A 20056-nucleotide genomic window follows, 5' to 3' on the forward strand; every position below is an offset into this window, starting at 1 on the left:
GAAAAAAATTATAGAACAATTTTTGCTTAGAATTAGGTTCTGTAGCCAGTTCCGTGCTTATTTTGACCAAACAATTTTCCACCCCCTTGAAAGGGTGGGAACCGTCCCAAGATAAAAAGCGCCATAGTATATAGGGTAGACTTTGTTTCTTAAGCTATTCCCTACTTAATGTGAAAATATCAAGTAAATTGATGTAGTAGGATGAAATTCGGAGCCAAATATCCTCATTCGAAAAAAAATTTTCGAATTAAAAAAAAACACCTTTTTTTATAATACATATCTCAAAAATAATGAAAGATACGTAAAAAAGTGTAATAATAAAAAATAGGTTTTTTTGACAAAAATTTTGGTTTGTTTGTTTTTTATATCACACACAGATTGACGAAGATATGATTGATTACAGAGAGCGCGGTAGCGCAACCACAGTCTCTCTCGAGCCCTTTGACCCTTCACCGTTTCAAAATAAAAGGTTTTTCACTACATATTATACTGAAAAAAGTTGTAGCTCTTTTAATTATCTTCAAAATGGTTTTTTTATAAGTTGTGATAGCTTCAAAATTGAAGTAATTATGGCCCAAAAAGTAATCGTATAGTAAACTAAACATTTCGGAGCGTGAATTTTTGGAAGGTAAGTATGTGTATTGTTGGTGGTCTACTGTGCGTTAAAGAACTTGAGCATATATCATTTTCCAGCATAGCTTTTTCGACAACGCGGAACGCAGGCGCGGATCCAAGGGGGGGGGGTCAATGGGGTCAATTGCCCCCTCCTTGAGACTTCGCCTGGTGTCGCCTTTTTTTTAAGAAAGAGATAATTACGATTGAAAATAAATAGTGAGTTTTGTGTCCCGTTGATAACTGAATAACGGAATGAAACATAAAACAGAATACCTTCTCCAAAGTACGTGTTCTCGGTCTTACTGTATGGTGTTGAGTCGTGGACTGTGAATAAAATCGATCTACTTACCTAAATCGCCTTGAGGCTTTCGAAATGTGGTTCTATAGAAGAATTTTAAAAGTATCTTGGGTGACGAAGATTCGAAAGTCCACAATACTAGAACGTCTCAGCAAGACTACTAAGATTATAGAAGGCATCCAGAATAGAAAAGTGGAGTATTTTGGACATGTAATGAGAAGTTTTAAATATAGAAAAAAAAATAGTAAATGGGTGATTCCATTGTTACGGGTGTTACATCTACACACTTTCAACATCATAAAAAAGGACTAGAATATTTTTTTAAATTTGTATAACAATTAAATAAGTTGTAATATAGTAAAATGATGTTTTTTATATCAAAATAATAAATTATATTGGTTAGTTAAGGGACTTAAATAACTAGAATAAGGCGTTACGGGTGTTACAAAGATTGGACAAGGTCTATTGCAGAGGCATGAAAGTAACAAAAACTCTGTTCATTTTGCAATGTTAAAAATTTGATATAATTTTTTATTTCATTTTAAGGGTCTGCTAAACATAATTCTATAGTTCTATTATTTTTTAGTGCACAAAAAGTAATTTAAAAAATATATACAAGACTGTTACGGGTGTTACAGAAAATGTTACGGGTGTTACACTGTGTCAAGAATTGTCAGTTTTAAGTACTTTAAAATATTTTTACCATCAGTGAAAAACTTCTTTATATTTTTAAATAAAAATACCTTATTTTTTGGTTTTTTTAAGGTAGTTTAATAGAAAAACAAGTTTTAAATAAGTAAAAAAGATTTATTTGCGTGTGAAACCAACTAGTTGATGTTTTATATCAAAACAAACTTACAAAAGTAAAATTGATTAATCATCACTAAACTTTGAATACACACACTTTCCATTAGCAAGAGTCTAAAGATTAGTGTTTGAAAGCCTTGTCTTTGAACTTTAACCATGATGCTTCTAACACTGGCTCCTTAACGTTGAATACACCTCGATTTGAAACTGGTATAACCATAGCACTGTCAATTTTTTTTTTAATATCATTTCTTGTGTAGAACATCTCATCAGGAATATCAGGCCACTTCCAGTTTGAACCAGACTTTGTCATACATTGCACTTTATATAGGTAAATGTCCTCAATTTTAACCTCCGTCACCTGCCCAGGAAAAAATTCACCTTCATACTCTACAACCACAAAGTCCTTTTCTTTGAAATCAGCTGGACCATTGGTGGCAGGAAGTTCTTGAACAGTTCCAACCAGTGTGTTGTCACAGTCCTCATCCGAAGATTTTGATTCTGAATCTGAGTAAACATCACTGTACACCAAGCGTCTTTTCACCGCAACTCTACGCACATCTTCTTCAGGTTCAAAAACACTCGTTTTGCTCATCAAAGATGCAGATGTTTTTGCGATGAGCAAGTTATTGCAGTCATATGGTCGGAAATGGTGACATTTTTGAATGCCGAGAATCGGTTTTACCTTCTCCCATCTTTGGTCCAACATGGCTTCATTTTTCTCTACATCTGCCTTGCTTATAAAGAGTGATTTGATTTTTGTTTCCAAAGTCTTGTCCACATAGTTATGAAACTCTTGAGCGTCATTAATTACGACCGCTCTTGATTTGACAGCTGTCCAGACATTTCTTTTAATTGTGCCTCCCAATCCATCTACAGCTCCTTTTCCGTGGGAACTGGCAAAAAAATTCCATTCAACTTCTAAGTTGAAATCTGTTTCGAAAAAGCACAGATTAGATAGTGTGAATCTACTCTTAAACTGCCCAGCACAATTGTCAGAAAAAATGTAGATCTTGTTAATTTGTTGGCCGAGATTTACCTCTTCTACTAAGGCTTTCAGGAAAGTGTATACAGAATATTTGCTATGTGATCTGTCGTCACTTACAATCACATACGACTGTACCACCTTTTCTGATAACCAGACGCAGCAAGTGAACAAAGTTACTTGAGCGTGCGACCAATGCGCACTTTGGATTTCGTCTTGGCTGACAAGAGCATAGTTCTCGGCAAAGTCACATTGCATAACCACTTCATTCACTGCAATATTTTTTTTGCACTTCTGAAAATAGTCACTCTGTATCTTTTTAACAAAAGCGTGTTTTTTGAACTTGGGTAACAAATCAGTTAAGATTTTGAGAGCATTTTCACATGTCCCACTGTGATCATGTAGAACAGGACGACTGTTGTTGTCTTCTTCCCATTGTTTCCAATGAATTTTCTTTTGCAAATCAACATTATTTGGAAGCAATACATCAATGTTGTTGTCACATTTGGAACACATTCCATACATACAATTCTCGTTTTGAGGATCACAGCACAAATATTTTAGTAATTCATTGTGACATCTTGGAATAACTGGGATTCCTTTGTGAATTGATTCCAATAAGTTAATGAAATTGAAGTGAATTTTGCAGACGCAAACATCATGAGGCATGTCAGACACTAAGCATACATGTTCTGGCCGCCAAGAGAAAAAATTAGATTTGCCGATATTCACATGTGGAAACCTTTTCTTAAATTCCTCGTACGCCTCTCCCACAGTCATCACCATGAACCGTTTTTGCAACTTCTGTTTCTGTTCACCTTTTTTTCTTATTGTCTTAACATCTTTGATACCAGGAGTCTGGCGACTTATGTCATCTCGACAGAAAAATTCCACGACAAGAGCTCTGTTTTCTGCAGTTACATGTGCATGTTTTACTTTTCGTGTGCTTGAAACCAAAGACTCAATGCCAATTACATCACTTACAAGTTTTTTTAGGACTGCAGTTTTCTTGTGTGGGCTATTTGGGAGGCTACGTTTAACTTTGTTCACAGCTTTTCCAAAAGTCCGAGGGGAATTGTAAGTTCCTATTGGTGATTCCGTTGGTTTACTCGTTGATTCATCAGATGCAAGAAGTTTCTTTCTCTCCCTGTGAGCTTTGACTCTGTCATTTACTTTATTTCTGACCTGTTGCTGCAATTGGGGATTAGTTTTTAAGATTTCCTTTTTCTTCAATCTTCGTAACTTGTCTCTTTCCCTTTCTTTCTTTTTGAGAGCCTCCCACTTCTCTGGATCTTTTTTTGTTTTCTCTCTATGTTTTTTTACACGATCCTTGACTGGAGCCATATTCTGAAAAAAAAAAATCAACACGTGAAACTTAATTGCATAACCATCAAGAAAGCTTTAAATAATCTCTAAAATGTACAGGATTGGCATTGTGCCTCATAGGATAGGCTAACTGCATGCTTGATTGGCAGTCGGCACAGTTGTAACCAGTATTGAGATCTGACAATTAATATGGTAATCTATACCTAATGTGACTTTTTTTAATGTTTCAAAACTATGGAATGCCAAAATAGAAATAAAGAAAGGCAGATCTTGAATTTAACTTCATTACCTAGTGAGTAGAAAGGTTTAGGCTAGGAGGGTATAACATCGTGATTTGTAAAATTGATAAAATAAGGTAATGGATTAATTATTATCATGCAATAAACTTTTATAAGAAGAAATTTCTTTTGGGGTTACTGAAAATATTAACAAAGCCTCCTAAGATTGAATAAACACAGAAATTATCAATGGTTGATTGATGATTACTTTGTTACAGGTGTTACATGGATGAAATGTAACACCCGTAACTCTTAATGTGTAACACCCGTAACATGTATTTAGGAGTTAAAACAGTTTTAAAGAATTAAAGAAATTACAAGATTTTACTAAATATAAACATAACCTCACTTTTACCAGAGTGTTTGGCAAACAAAAATTTTACTTGGTTCCTATTGAAACTTTAATATGTTTTGTGTTACGGGTGTTACAATATGCAATGATTTCTTAGATTATTTATAAGAACAGAAATATTATACTTACAGAAACAATAACAATGTGGAGTTGTTGTTAATGCTTTGCTCTTCACTATTTCAGAACAACAATCAATATCAGCTGTTTCCAGTGTTCCATTACCAACCCTGTTAAAGTAAACAAAAAATCCCTAACTCCCTACCAACCAGCTAGTAATTTTAAAATTGCTGTAAAACATTTAAAAAAAAATCAAGTAAAAAAAATCATTCAGTTATTGAAAGATTACACTTTTCTGTAGTGGAAAATTGATGTTAAACCATTTTATTAGAACTTTTAATTTTATAATGGGAGGGTCATTTTTGCTGGAATTACCCAAATCCTTTATAAATGGTATATATATTTAAAATCCCTGAACAGGGCTACATCACAATCACATAACTAGTTTTCGACTGGTTTACCAGTCATCATCAGTGCTTACGTGAAGTTTACATGCTAACCACCAAGATATAGTTTAACAAAAATATGTGGGTCAAAGCCCTGTATAAGTGGTCCGTTAAGGAAACATCAGTTAAAAATGCCAATTAGAGCATGGATGTTTAAATTATTTTAAAAATAATGCCCCAAGTAACATCTGAGATGTGGTGTGACTAGATTACATGGTGAAGGTCTGGTAGCAAATGACTTTTGGTATTTTATTTTTAAAATAATTTAAACATTCATGCTCTAATCGGCATTTTTAACTGATGTTTTCTTAACGGACCACTTATACAGGGCTTTGACCCACATATTTTTGTTAAACTATATATCTTGGTGGTTAGCATGTAAACTTCACTAGCATGTAAGCACTGATGATGACTGGTAAACCAGTCGAAAACTAGTTATGTGATTGTGATGTAGCCCTTTTCAGGAATTTTAAATATATACCTTTTATAAAGGATTTACTATTTTTTGTATTACATGGTATACAGCCAACTACAGGAAAACTTTTTCCTTGTGGATTTTTAAATATAGGTTGCTACAAAATATTATGCAAGTGAAAATAGAAGGCAAACGCAGTCCAGGACGAAAAAGCACTTCGTGGTTGCGATTTAGGGTGGCAGTGAATAAAATTAAGATAGCTATGATAGTAACCAACGTTCTGAAAGGACATGGTACATGAAGAAAAATAAAGTAACAACCCATACCGAAAAAGAATCCTGCGTACGCGAGTGACGAGAAAATGTTTATTTCATTGCCCCCTCCTTGGAACGTTGCTGGATCCGCCTTTGGCGGAACGATATTTAAATCCTTTTTAGTTTATCAAAAAAAATTTTTTATACAATTTTTAATCGAGGGGTTGATTTTAAGGGTTGAAAGGGGTTAACAATTAAATAATTAAGATAGAGGACGTAAAATATTATTTACTCTATATGTAAGTCTTCTTGTCAAACCAAATTAATTTTTTGTAAATTTTTTCTATTTAGGGGTTGTTTTTAAGGGTTGAAAGGGGGTTAACAATATGACAATTAAGATAGAGAACGTAAAATATATTTACTCTATATTTAAATCTGTTTATGTCATACTAAATTAATTGTTTGTAAATTTTTTCGATTTAGGGGTTGTTTGCAAGAGTTGTACGGTTTTCAAGGGGATGAAAATGAGTTTAACATGAGGTTATTGTGTTAGAAAACACTTCAAAATGTCGCTCTTTATTATTGAACACGTTTTCTGGCGATAAAATGGCTCAATATCAATTTTTCCATTAAGGGGTTGTTTTCACCTGCAGTTGTTAACTGCAAAAATCACCGCTTGGGGTTCTCTACCATTATTAGTAAAAACTGTGGGTGAAAAATAGGTCGATTTCAGGATATAATTCAGGAATTTTTGAAACCTATCAGGTGTTGTAAAGGACGATGCCAGGAATAACTTATACTAAAATGTAACCAAAAATTTTGTGCGGTTTTTTATTTATGGTGATTTTCATTTGTTAAATTGCAATTTTTAAAGATTTTTAATTTTGCAGCTTAGGATATTCATTTTAGAGAAAAAGTTCTAAATAAAAAATTGTAGTAAATTAAAAAAACCTACAATTTGAGCTATTGCAAGTTTAATTTCGTTTATACGTTATTGCAAAACAGCCTGCGAAAAGTCCAAAATGGCCGTTTTTTGAAATTGCGTTATTTATTGTAAAAATAACTTTTATGTATTTTTTTAAGGATTTAAAATGAAGATCTTTCAATACTAAACATAAAAAAAATGTAATGCCCGATTTGTCAACTTGTTGCTTAGATATTATAATTTGTTTATTCCAAGAGGTCAAATGTCCAAGGCTATAACTTTTTGAAAAAAAAATCGTACTCGTAATCGTAAAAATCGAGTTAATTCAAGATCCACTCTCCTTCTAAAGACTTATATTTTCATATTCTGATGTAAATACATGCGTATAACATTTTTCAACCTCTTATTTCGGGTTTGAAAATAAGGGGGCAAATTTCGTTATAAACATTTAGAACTGAAACCGCCCCTGTACATCCTATGAGTTTCTAACTTGCAGATTATTGTTGCTGAAGCCAAAATAAAGATTCAAAACCAAATAAAAATATTCTACGACCAACTGAAGCCGAGATAATTGTTTTTGTTTCCTTAAATCGTAGTGTAGTGACTTTATTTATAACAATTAAGAAATTATTTCACAGTCGTTGACTAAAGAAAGACTGATATTATCTTAAAATAAAAATTATTTTGACCGAAAGTTACATTTAATTATTAAAAATGATTTTTAAAGTGTAGTGGAGATTTATTTTTCGTTTCGACTGTGATTTATTGTGTCGGTTGCCCTTAGCAACGGCTAGCAACCTATAATACATTGAATCACGGTTTTCGCTTTAAATTTTAAAGCACCGCTTGGATTGACATGAAATTTGGCAAACACATAGATAATATGTTAAAGAATAAAAATAATATTGGGCCTCTATGTGCTTTTGTCCTAGGGGTGAGTTTCACCCCTTACAAGGGGTGAAAAAATATATGTTTAAAATAAGTTCGGAAATGGATAAAACGTCTACTTCTAAGCACCTTTTGTTCTATAGCATTTTTTCACCAAGTTAATACCTTTCGAGTTATTTTCGAGTAAATACCTTCATTTTTCAACAACAAAAAAACACGTTTTTAGGCGGTTTTTGCCAAATAACTCAAAAAGTAAGTATTTTATTGAAAAAAAAAGAGTTTTAACAAAATATTGCAAATTAAAAATTGAAAAAAATGGTGTACGCGTGAAATCTCTAGACCCAGTAGAAACAAAGTTCTAGCTAATGAAAAAGAGGTTCATATCCGCCAAATTTCAAAGTGAATTATTTTAACGTTAAATAACCGAAAAATCATGCACTTTTTGGAGAAAAATCATTACCACTTTTTTAAAGTGTTTAAAAAAATATGTTTATCTGTTAAAAAAAAAGTTTATAGCATCAAAAGTAAGCAAGTTACGCTGAAAATAAAGTTGATCTCTTTTTTTTTGTCAAAAAACTCTGGAAAGTCACCCCCTAATTAGCATCAAAAATGAAATTAATTAATTTTATTCAATGTTGTTTTACTTCATGTATGTGTCGTTTATGTCTGTAAGTTTCATCGGTTCAAAGTGCTTATTTTTGAAGGGCAGTAGTTAAAATGACTTGAACTAGTCAATAATCACGAGTGTATGCAAATTTAGAACAGCCATATCTTAACAAAGTTTTGCCTTCCAAAAAAAAGCGAAAAATCCAAAATATTCATAACAGCAAAAACTAAATTTTTTTACTGTTTGTGATTTTTGGTCACATTAATAAATTTTAAGTGATTTAGAAAAAAACATTTTTTTTTAATTAAAAATTAAAACAGATTTACTTTAAAACAATTTTTTTTTAAATAAGCCCTTTGAACCGATGATACTTACAGATCATATAAATAATACATGAGCAAAGTAACTTGTGAAGCGATAATGATTAATTTGATTTAAGATGCTAATTGGGGGTTGACTTTCGAGTTTTTTGACCAAAAAAAAGAGATCAACTTTATTTTCAGAGTAACTTGCTTACTTTTGATGCTATAAACATTTTTTAAAAACAGATATATATATATATTTTTAAATACTTTAAAAAATGATTTTTCTCCAAGTGCATGATTCTTTGATTATTTCACGTTGAAATAATTCACTTTAAGATTTAACGGATATGAACCTATTTTTCATTAGCTAGAACTTTGTTTATACTGGGTCTAGAGATTTCATGCATACATCATTTTTAATTTGCTATATAAATACATCATTTTTTTCAATTTTTAATTTGCTATATTTTTGTTAAAAACCATTTTTTCAATAAAACACTTATTTTTTGAGTTATTTGTCAAAAACCGCCTAAAAACGTGTTTTTTTTGTTGTTGAAAAATTAAGGTATTTACTCGAAAATAACTCGAAAGGTATTAACTTGGTGAAAAAATGCTATAGAACGAAAAGAGCTTAGAATTACACGTTTTATCCATTTCCGAACTTATTTTGAACATATATTTTTTCACCCCTCATAAGGGGTGAAACTCACCCCCAGGACAAAAGCACACAGAGGCCCAATATCATTTTTATTCTTTAACATGTTATCTCTGTGTTTGCCAAATTTCATGTCAATCCAAGCGGTGCTTTAAAATTAAAAGCAAAAACCGTGATACAATGCATTATAAGTTGCTAGCCGTTGCTAAGGGCAACCGACACAATAAATCATAGTCGTAACGAAAAATAAATCTCCATTACATTTTAAAAATTATTTTTAATAATTAAATGTAATTTTCGGTTAAAATAATTTTTATTTTAAGATAATATAAGTCTTTCTTTAGCGAATGACTGTTAGATAATTTCTTAATTGTTATAAATAAAGTCACTACGATTTAAGAAAACAAAAACAATTATCTCGGCTTCAGTTGGTCGTAGAAAATTTTTATTTAGTTTTAAATCTTTATTTTGTCTTCAGCAAGAATAATCTGTAAGTTAAAAACTCATAGGATGTACAGGGGCGGCTTCAATTCTAAATGTTTATAACGAAATTTGCCCCCTTATTTTCAAACCCGAAATAATAGGTTGAAAAATGTTATACGCATTTATTTACATCAGAATATGAAAATATAAGTCGTTCGAAGGAGAATGGATCTTGGATTAACTCTTTACGATTTTTTTTCAAAAAGTTATAGCCTTGGACATTTGACCTCTTGGGATAAACAAATTATAATATCTAAACAACAAGTTCACCAATCGGGCACTACAAATTTTTTTTATGTTTGATATTGAAAGATCTTCATTTTAAAGCCTTAAAAAATAGATAAAAGTTATTTTTACAATAAATAAGGCAATTGCAAAAAACGGCCATTTTGGACCTTTCGCAGGCTGTTTTGCAATAACGTATTAACGAAATTAAACTTGCCATAGCTCAAATTGTAGGTTTTTAATTTACTACAATTTTCTATTTAAAAGTTTTTCTCTAAAATGAATATCCTAAGCTGCAAGATTAAAAATCTTTAAAAATTGTAAAAACAAATGAAAATCGTCATAAATAAAAAACCGCACAAAATTTTTGGTTACATTTTAGTATAAGTTATTCCTGGCATCGTCCTTTACAACACCTGATAGGTTTCAAAAATTCCTGAATTATATCACGTTTTTTCACCCAGAGTCTGGGGTATATAGATATATTAAATAAAATAAATCGAATCGAATCAAAGAGAATCGAGTATAATAGAATACCCAATAAATAAGAAGTATTCACTTCTGTCGGCACTCCGCAAGCCACGCCCTCTTTTATTTTCTTAAAATTTTGGAAATTTCTTCTTTATCATGTTAATACAATGTTGTAAGCCTTTCTGTTTTATAGTATGCATGTTTTATAAAGATTTATGTTTACTTCAACAATTTTGGTTAGGTATCTGATTAGGTAGGTATATTGATATCATCCTGGTATTCTGCTATTGTTTGATGAGGTTCGACTGTCTAAAGACTTTAGACGGGTAGACGGCATTTTCAAAATTTATGAAATCCCTTTTATACAGGGTAGCGAGAAAGTATGGAAACACGGTAATTTCTCGGAAACCGCTGAAACGATTTTTATAGATTTTGGTGGGTAAGGGTTTTCTAATACGGCCGATATTATAGTGGTTATTTCAAATGGAATACCCTGTATATTTTTTGCGTTTTGACGACCTTAAGAAATACTGATTATTTTTTATGTTATATTCCCTATATCTAAATGCCATAATTTCGGAATTATTACTACATTTATTAAAATTTTTTTAAACAAATTATAAAAATCAAATTTTTCAGTCCGGATAGACATTATTTTAGATTCTTTAAATCATTAAAAACAACAAAGGTCTTTTGTAATTTTTGCCCGAAGTTAATCGTTTCCTAGTTATAAACAATTTAAAACTGAAAAAAATCGAAAAATGACGATTTTCTAGGTTCAAAAACTCAAGTAAAAAATATTATTTTTGAAACAACGAAGGGCCTAAATTCAAGTTCAAACCTTATTTTATCAGTTAGGGATAAGTAATTTGGGCTTATTGCATTTTAAAACACTCTTTTCTAGTTGTTAATGCAGCCCGATCGCCCGTCCTCTCATATGCGCTTCATTAACAATTAAAAAAAAACAATGTTTTAGAACAAAACGTGTCAAAAATTCTTGTAGGGAGCTGATAAAAGAAGGTTTGAGCTTGCATTAAGGTACTTCGTATTTTCAAAAATTATTTTTTTACATGTGTTTTTGAATCTTGAAAATCATAATTTTTCGATTTTTTTTTTCAGTTTTACATTGTTTATAACTTGGAAACGATTGACTTTAAAGAAAAATTACAAAATATCTTGTTTGTTCCCGATGATCCAAAAAAAATGTCTATCCGGGCCAAAAATTATTTTTTTAAATCTGTTTAAAATTCTTTTTTAATAAATATAGCAATAACTCTCTTTAGGTATACGAAATATAACATGAAAAATAATCAGTATTTCTTAAGGTCGTCAAAACGCAAAAAAATTATAGGGTATTCCATTTGAAATAAGAAAGTTCATTAGATTTCCAGAAAAACGGAATATTTGACAACAATGTAATTACCACTATAATATCGGCCGTATTAGAAAACCCTTACCCACCAAATTCTATAAAAATCGATCCAGCGGTTTCCAAGAAATTACCAGAAATTACTGTGACCGTGTGTCCATATTTTCTCGCTACACTGTATATACAGAGAGAGTCTGTAATTTGGAATAAATTCAATATCTCAAATACTAATCTTTTTTTTGAAAAATGCTCAGACCCGTCGATTAGTATTTCAAATTGTCCTTTTTGACATACAATAATAATGTATACAGGGTGTCCCAATTTAGAGATATGACATCGTTGATTTTCTTAAATGGCAACACTGTCATTTTGATAGCTATTTTGATAGGGTGTGTAAAGTTATACATAACTGCAAAATATCAAATTTTTATTCTCTACCATTTACAAAATAATAAAAAATAACAAAGTTATGTCTGTAATTTGGAATAAATTTAATAATTCAAATACTAATTATTTTTTTGAAAAATGCTCAGACCCAGACCCTTCGGTTAATATTTTAAATTGTCATTTTTGACATACAAGAATAATGTATACAGGGTGTCCCAATTTAGAGATATGACGTCATCGTTGATTTTATTAAATGGCAACACTGTCATTTTGATAGCTATTTTGATAGGGTGTGTAAAGTTATACATAACTGCAAAATTTCAAATTTTTGTTCCCTACCATTTACAAGATAAAAAAATCAATCAATAAAAGTAATCAAATAATAATTGAATTTAATTATTTCAATTAAGCAAATGCTCATAATTTTGCCCTTATATTCAATAATATTGTCAATAAATGGGCAACATGATGTTTTGCAGAATTGCGTGGATGTTAATTAAACACCGAAGTACTTCTAGTCAGTTTTATTTTAAAAGAAAACTCAATAATTCTACAAATAACTTAAACATCAAAATCAACATTTATTTTTCTTTTTTGACACATGTTTTTACTTCTAGTTGACATCTGACACTTATATAACATTGTTTCCAACTACATCATACAATAACAAAAATCCCCTAGATTTGCCGTTGCTTATTTTTACTGGGTATTCAACACCCCCCCTCAACGGTAAATCTCCTAGATCTAAATTAATTTTTTTATTCTAAACCTAGCAACTCTCTAAATTTTTTTAAACAGAGTTAAACCTAATGGTTTTGTACATATGTCAGCCTGTTGGTCACTTGTATTAAGATATTTTAATACAACAATATTTTCCTTAATTTTATCTCGTACAAAATGAAATCTAATATCAACATGTTTTAGTCTTTTATGAAATTCCGGATTTCTACTAACCCTTATAGCGCTTTGATTGTCTGCATGAATTAGAACCGCTACATAATCAGGTTTTATTTTTAAATCATACATTAAGTATCTTAGCCAACATGCTTCACTCACACATACACTTAGTGCAACATATTCAGCTTCAGTAGAGGACAAACTGACTGTAGACTGTTTCCGTGATGCCCATGACACCGTGCAATTAAAAACTTTGAATACATATCCTGATGTAGATTTTCTATCAGTACGGTCACCTGCCCAATCTGAATCTGAGTACCCTACTATCAAATTTTCCTGTTTATATTTATGTTTATAGTATATCAAACTCATAGTAACTGTGCTTTGAATATATCTCAATACTCTTTTTATTGCTACCCACAAATCGTTACTTGCACATGTTTGATACCTGCTTAATATACCTATAGCTATACACAAATCTGGTCTTGAGCATAACATTGCATACATCAAACATCCTATAGCAACTCTACATTTCTTTTCTATCTCTATGCTCTCAGATTTTTCTCGTTTGAGAAAATCGTGGTGAAAATTATTATCCATTGGTGTTGTTGATGGTTTGCAGCTTGACATGTCAAATTTCTTCAAAACATTTTTTAAGTAAACAGTTTGATTAATTTTTATTTTGCCTTCAGACAAATTTTGAGTTATGCACATACCCAAAAAATGTTTTATTTGACCTAAGTCGTTCATTTTGAAGTTTTTGTTTAAAATGTATTTTATTTTCTCAACTTCTTGATCATTTGTACCTGCCAACAGCAAATCATCAACATACAGCAAAATGTATATCCTACCTTTTTCATTTACTTTAATATAAAGACAATATTCATATTCAGATCTTGAAAAACTCAAATTTTGCATCAAATTATGAAATTTGTCATTCCAATTTTTAGGTGAACTTTTCAAACCATATAAGGATTTTCTTAATTTGCAAATAGTGCCCTCTTTTTCTTTAAATCCCTTTGGGAGTGAAATAAAAACATTTTCTTTAATATCCCCATTTAGAAATGCACTACAAACATCTACTTGATGAATTTTCATATCAAAAGTATTACACATGGCTAAGAAAATCCTTATTGATGGTAATTTTGCTACTGGACTATAAATATCATTAAAACACATACCAATTTGTTGAAAACCTCTAGCTACCAAACGAGCTTTATATTTCACTACTTTACCATTTTCATTTTTCTTTTTCTTGAACACCCACTTGCACTCAATGACTTTTTGACCATCACTACTTTGCACAAACTCCCATGTTTCATTTTCTAGCAACGCATTTATTTCTGATTGCATAGCTTTCTTCCAATTTTTACACTCACTACTGGCCACTGCATCATCATACGTCTGGGGTTCTTCATCATCACTAAAAGTCAACAAACTCATTTCGTCATCATCCAGAACATAATCATCATATCTTGAGGGTCTTTTTATATGTCTTCTCAGGTCATATCCATGCTCCTGCTCTATTTCATTCACATCTTCAATACTGCTATCAGTTTCGAGGTCACTCTCACTGCTTTCTTCTCTATTATTTTGAGGTTCTTCTGCTTCACTGTCATCTTCTTCTGACTTTATCTCCTCACATATCATCTGTATGTTTTTATTCATGTCTGTCTCCCCATTTTTTATTTCTATGGTTTTCTCGGGCAAAAATATGACATCTCGATGAATTTCAACTTTATTTTTGTCTGGGACAAATATTTTGTAACCTTTTACATCCTCACTGTAGCCAATAAAGAAACCAAACATATTTTTTGCATCCCATTTTAATCTCTTCTCTTTTGGGACATGCACTGATACTCTAGAACCAAAACTCTTGAGTGTAGAAATATTATTGACTTTCTTTTTGTACCATAATTCATAAGGTGTCACATTTTTTATGCTACTAGGGCCTGTTCGGTTTAAAACATACACTGCTGTATGTATGGCCTCTGCCCACAAGTTTTTATTCAACTTTTGCCCTTGTATCATAGTTCGGGCTGATTCAACTAGGGTTCTATTTTCCCTCTCAGCCCTACCGTTCTGCTGAGGCGTATACACTACTGATCTCTGATGTTTTATGCCTTGATAGTCAAGCATCTCCTTTATTTCTTGGTTCATAAACTCTAAACCGTTATCTGATCGTAAAGTTTTCATCTTGTAGCCTGTCTCTCTCTCGGCTAATGATATAAAATTTTTAAGGTGTTTCTTAACTTCTGATTTATTTTTCATGAAATACGCGTACCTATAATTTGTATAGTCATCCTTTAACAACAGGAAATACCTATTTCCCCCTAAAGACTCTTCTTCCATAGGGCCACATACGTCTGTATGCACTAATTGTAATGGCTCACTTGCTCTTGATTCACTTAACTTGAATGGTATTCTGTGTTGTTTACCTGTTAAACACTGTTCACACACGAATTTTTCGTCTATAAAATCAATGTTATTTTGCCTTAAAAAGTTTCTCACATATGTAGTATTTTGATGTGCTAGTCTGCAGTGCCAAACTCTCAAACTTTCTGTTGTTTTTGCAGAATTACACTCTGATAAAAATACATCTACTAAACAGCTGTTTTCTTGAACTTGACCGTCAGACAAGTTTTCGTTAGGGGTGCGTTCCGAAATTAAAATATTTGCAAAGGTTTCAGTGTTTTGTTCTTGTGAGAATAACATTTTGTATAATTTGTTATCCCGTGTTGCCAATGCTCTTATTTCTCCTTTGTCATTATAAAATTCACATTTTTCATTGTTTGAAAACATCTTATAACCTTTATCTAAGGCACATCCAGCTGAGAATAAATTAAATTTTAAATCTGGCACAAATAATACATCTGACAGGGTTGACTTTATAAATTTCTTACCATTAAATGGCCATAGAGTTATTTTTCCAATACCTTTAACTGGTAATTTTTCTCCATTTCCGACTTTTACTTGTTTTTTATAGCTTATCTCTATCAATTCTTCAAACAGATCTTGATTCCAGCACATATGTTCGCTAGCTCCTGTGTCCAAGCACCATTCATTTTTATTTTTCTTACTCCCAGTATATACCATGAATGCATTACTGTCAATGTTATTTTCTTCTCTGCTTGTCTGTTGTTTTTCATTTTTATTTTTATTAAACCAACACTCTTGTAAGTTGTGTCCTCGTCTTTTACATTGACTGCATACTTTTATGTCTTTCTGGCTATTATTATCTCTCTCTTTCTTCTTGAAAAAGCAATTTTTCGCAATATGGCCACCTCTGCCACAAAAATGGCACTTTAACCTGGTTTTCTTTTGCCCTTTAAATTCTCTGCTTGTATCACTTTTCATCGCCAATGCTGTGCTGCCCTGTGCTGACTTACTTCTTTCTTCTTCGATAAGTAGTCTTGATGTAAGTTCATCTAGAGTTTGTTTATCAGATGGTACGGATTCCCATGCGGACCGAAAATGCTTATATTCCTCTGGCAATGCCATAAGTATTTTTGTCATGATCATTTTATCGGACAGCTCTTCACCAGCTTGTTTTAGCTTATTTTTTATCTCTTCAAGCTGTGATATGAATGAGGCAACATTTTTACCTGATGAAAACTCCAAGAGAAAAAACTTTTGTTGCATTAAATGAATGCTCACCTCTGACTCTTTGTCGTAGACAGACTTCAACTTTGTCCACATATCTTTCGAGGTCTCACAGGATAAAATGTGTGTCATAGGGCCTTGCTCTATTCTGGTTACTATAAATTCTTGTGCTTTTGAATCACCAGCATCCCATTTCTTTTGGTCATCTCCAGTAGTGCTCGGTCTCACAGACTTTCCTATTACTATGTCATAATAACCACGGCTTTTTAGCACTACCCTTGTTTGAAATTTCCAGGCTACCCAGTTGTCACCACCACTAAGTTTCAACGCAGCCGATGAATTTTCCATTTTTCGGATTTATGTTTTTCTTTTTTTATGTATATATACTCGAGCTTCTTTTTCACCTTTTTTTCAGCTTTTCTTTTTTATTTTCGTTGGCCGCGGCAAACTACCGACACAGGCTCTTCAACACTGACTTTTTTTACTGGCGAAATACTCACGAAAACAAGTGATCTGGGCCATAACCTGATGTTTTGCAGAATTGCGTGGATGTTAATTAAACACCGAAGTACTTCTAGTCAGTTTTATTTTAAAAGAAAACTCAATAATTCTACAAATAACTTAAACATCAAAATCAACATTTATTTTTCTTTTTTGACACATGTTTTTACTTCTAGTTGACATCTGACACTTATATAACATTGTTTCCAACTACATCATACAATAACAAAAATCCCCTAGATTTGCCGTTGCTTATTTTTACTGGGTATTCAACACAACATTATGAGCATTTGCTTAATTGAAATAATTAAATTCAATTATTATTTGATTGCTTGTTTTTCAAATTTTTGTTATTTTTTATTATCTTGTAAATGGTAGGGAATAAAAATTTGAAACTTTGCAGCTATGTATAACTTTAAACACCCTATCAAAATAGCTATCAAAATGACAGTGTTGTCATTTAAGAAAATCAACTATGACGTCATATTTCTAAATTGGGACACCCTGTATATAGTATTTTTACTACAAAAACGTTATTACGTAGGTCAAAATTTTTGACGTAAGAGAACTGTCAAAACATTAGAATGTGACTTTTCATTATTGCTATGTTTATTATAAACACGGCAATAATGAAAAGTCACATTCTAATGTTTTGACAGTTCTCTTACGTCAAAAATTTTGACCTACGTAATAACGTTTTTGTAGTAAAAATACTATACATTATTATTGTATGTCAAAAATGACAATTTGAAATACTAATCGACGGGTCTGAGAATTTTTCAAAAAAACAATTAATACCTGAAATATTGAATTTATTACAAATTACAGACATAACTTTGTTATTTTGTATTATCTTGTAAATGGCAGAGAATAAAAATTTGATATTTTGCAGTTATGTATAACTTTACACACCCTATCAAAATAGGTATCAAAATGACAGTGTTGACATTTAAGAAAATCAACGATGAAGTCATATCTCTAAATTGGGACACCCTGTATACATTATTATTATATGTTAAAAAGGACAATTTGACATACTAGTCGGCGGGTCTGAGCAATTTTCAAAAAAACAGATATTGAATTTATTCCAAATTAGACTCTCTCTGTAGGTACCTTCTATGTTATTTTTTTTATAATTTTTACCCTTAAGTAATAAACGTTAAGGAATAATAAACGAAAATTTTGTATTAGATCAAATATTGGAGCGCAGTATCGAAATAAACAGAGACAAATATAACAGTGTCGAAATACGTTAGAATAAGATACAAGTAGCTCAATCTACCTTTCCCCGCGCAATCCAGCTGGGTCTTCAGCCCTTTAACAAAGATAGATAGCTATTCAGCGCCTGCTTTGGGCTGAATGCTGTTGTGCGTAAAAACAAATCGTGAAAACTGTGATTTTTGACCCCTTTAGCTGTTGCCCCGCTTAGAAGCTTCAATAATAAGGTAATCATAATCAATTAAGTTATTTCAGTAACGTTAACGCATGCAAATTGTATAGTTTCATCTTTATTTATTTCAAACAGAGATCAGCTGATTTTGACACAAACACGGAAATGAACTGATTCTACAATAGAGACAAGTTCTTTGTTGTTGCTCCTACTTGTACACACTAACAAACTACTCCACAAACTCTTTAAACCTATAATACAATGTTATAAAATAAAGGATTGAAAACCAGTTTTGTCTTTGTAATAATTTTCTAAACAAAATTATTTGAACGAAGCGCTTAGTGGATCAATGTTTTAATGTTGCGGTAGAGATAGAGAGGGAAATAAACTGGAAGTGTACACACCGAAAAGAGATAGAGGACTGTGTGGTGTGCGCACTTGGTTTGGTATGAAAATTTTGTACAGTGTAGTCAAATGACAGAAAAGTCGTTAAATTATGGATTTCATTTATTTATTATTCATATTCGGGAAATGAATGTATTTTAAGATGTATTTACCATTGTAAACTATTTTGCATTACAGAACTCAGAAGTGAATTATACAACTCTGTTTTAACCTGGAAAATTTGGCTGAACTTCAATTCAAGAAGGCTTTGGCTAAAGTTCAATATCATTGCCAAGGCCAAGTCGTTTTCAATTAAAAACTATTTGTATCAAGCCAGGCTTTTTATTTTTACACACAGCTATTAAACAATCAATATATTATTTGCAAACACACTTGATAAGGTTGATGTTTTTATAATTTCGAACAAAATAATAACTAATAATTTCCGGTATACGAAATTGGATTTCTCAAGTAGCAACACAAGGTAAATATAGTGTTGTTTGTCGTTATTTTGAATGTTCTTCAAAGCTTATGAGGTCATTTTTCTTTTATTAAATCTCTATCAAAATTGAGATATGTTATGGAAAATAGGCTTTTGGTTTTCGGTAGTTGTTAAAAATATAATGTAGTTGATTATTCCTGAATTGAATAATAATCCTTAACACGTTCACTGCCATGTTGGTCCTATGTTACCATTGACTCGTATCCGCTGGGAGGGTTGACATGGAGGGGATAGGGGATAAGGCATGTCGACAGTGCTTCTCATGGTGGCACAATTTGTAAACCGTCCCCACGGTCAATAAATTCACTATTTTGCCTTCACTATATTTTCTTACCTTAGTAATGAAATACACCTCTTCTTTTCAATCAAATCCTTTGGAAACACAAAGAATCTACATATCCCTCTTTCACTCTATTTTTACAATCCGGGGCAAAGCACATTATGTACCATTTTTATTAAACAAAATACAATGGTTCACAAAGTTCCTAACGTTTGCTCGAGGGTCGAGGAATATTACTAAAAAACTATATTTCATAGAAATTTAAGACCTAAACGTGGGTAGTATTATCTTAAAAACACTATGCTTAAGCAGAAAAAGCAGCAGAGGACTGAGAGGAAGCAACATGTCAAT

At 31.7% G+C, this 20056-nt stretch overlaps 3 protein-coding genes across 3 annotated transcripts in view; 1 reads left to right on the forward strand and 2 right to left on the reverse strand.

Moving 5' to 3' along the window:
* The window catches only part of LOC126892368 (uncharacterized aarF domain-containing protein kinase 5), an 83378-nt gene that overhangs the window by 56887 nt on the left and 6435 nt on the right, over positions 1–20056 (reverse strand). The gene's annotated exons all lie outside the window — the stretch shown is intronic.
* LOC126892366 (uncharacterized) lies at positions 1700–5133 on the reverse strand. Its single transcript, XM_050661885.1, has 2 exons — positions 4791–5133; positions 1700–4052 (listed from the first exon to the last, which is right to left on the reverse strand). The coding sequence occupies exon 2, from the start codon at positions 4047–4049 to the stop codon at positions 1842–1844; it is 2208 nt and encodes a 735-aa protein (XP_050517842.1). The 5' UTR covers positions 4050–4052; positions 4791–5133; the 3' UTR covers positions 1700–1841.
* LOC126892370 (tumor protein p53-inducible nuclear protein 2) overlaps positions 18451–20056 on the forward strand; it is a 412338-nt gene continuing 410732 nt past the window's right edge. The window contains exon 1 of the mRNA XM_050661895.1: positions 18451–18594. The gene's annotated coding sequence lies outside the window, so the exon portion shown is untranslated. The remainder of the gene's footprint in view (positions 18595–20056) is intronic.

This window comes from Diabrotica virgifera, chromosome 9 (genome assembly GCF_917563875.1).
Source record: "Diabrotica virgifera virgifera chromosome 9, PGI_DIABVI_V3a".
Lineage (NCBI taxonomy): Eukaryota > Metazoa > Arthropoda > Insecta > Coleoptera > Chrysomelidae > Diabrotica > Diabrotica virgifera.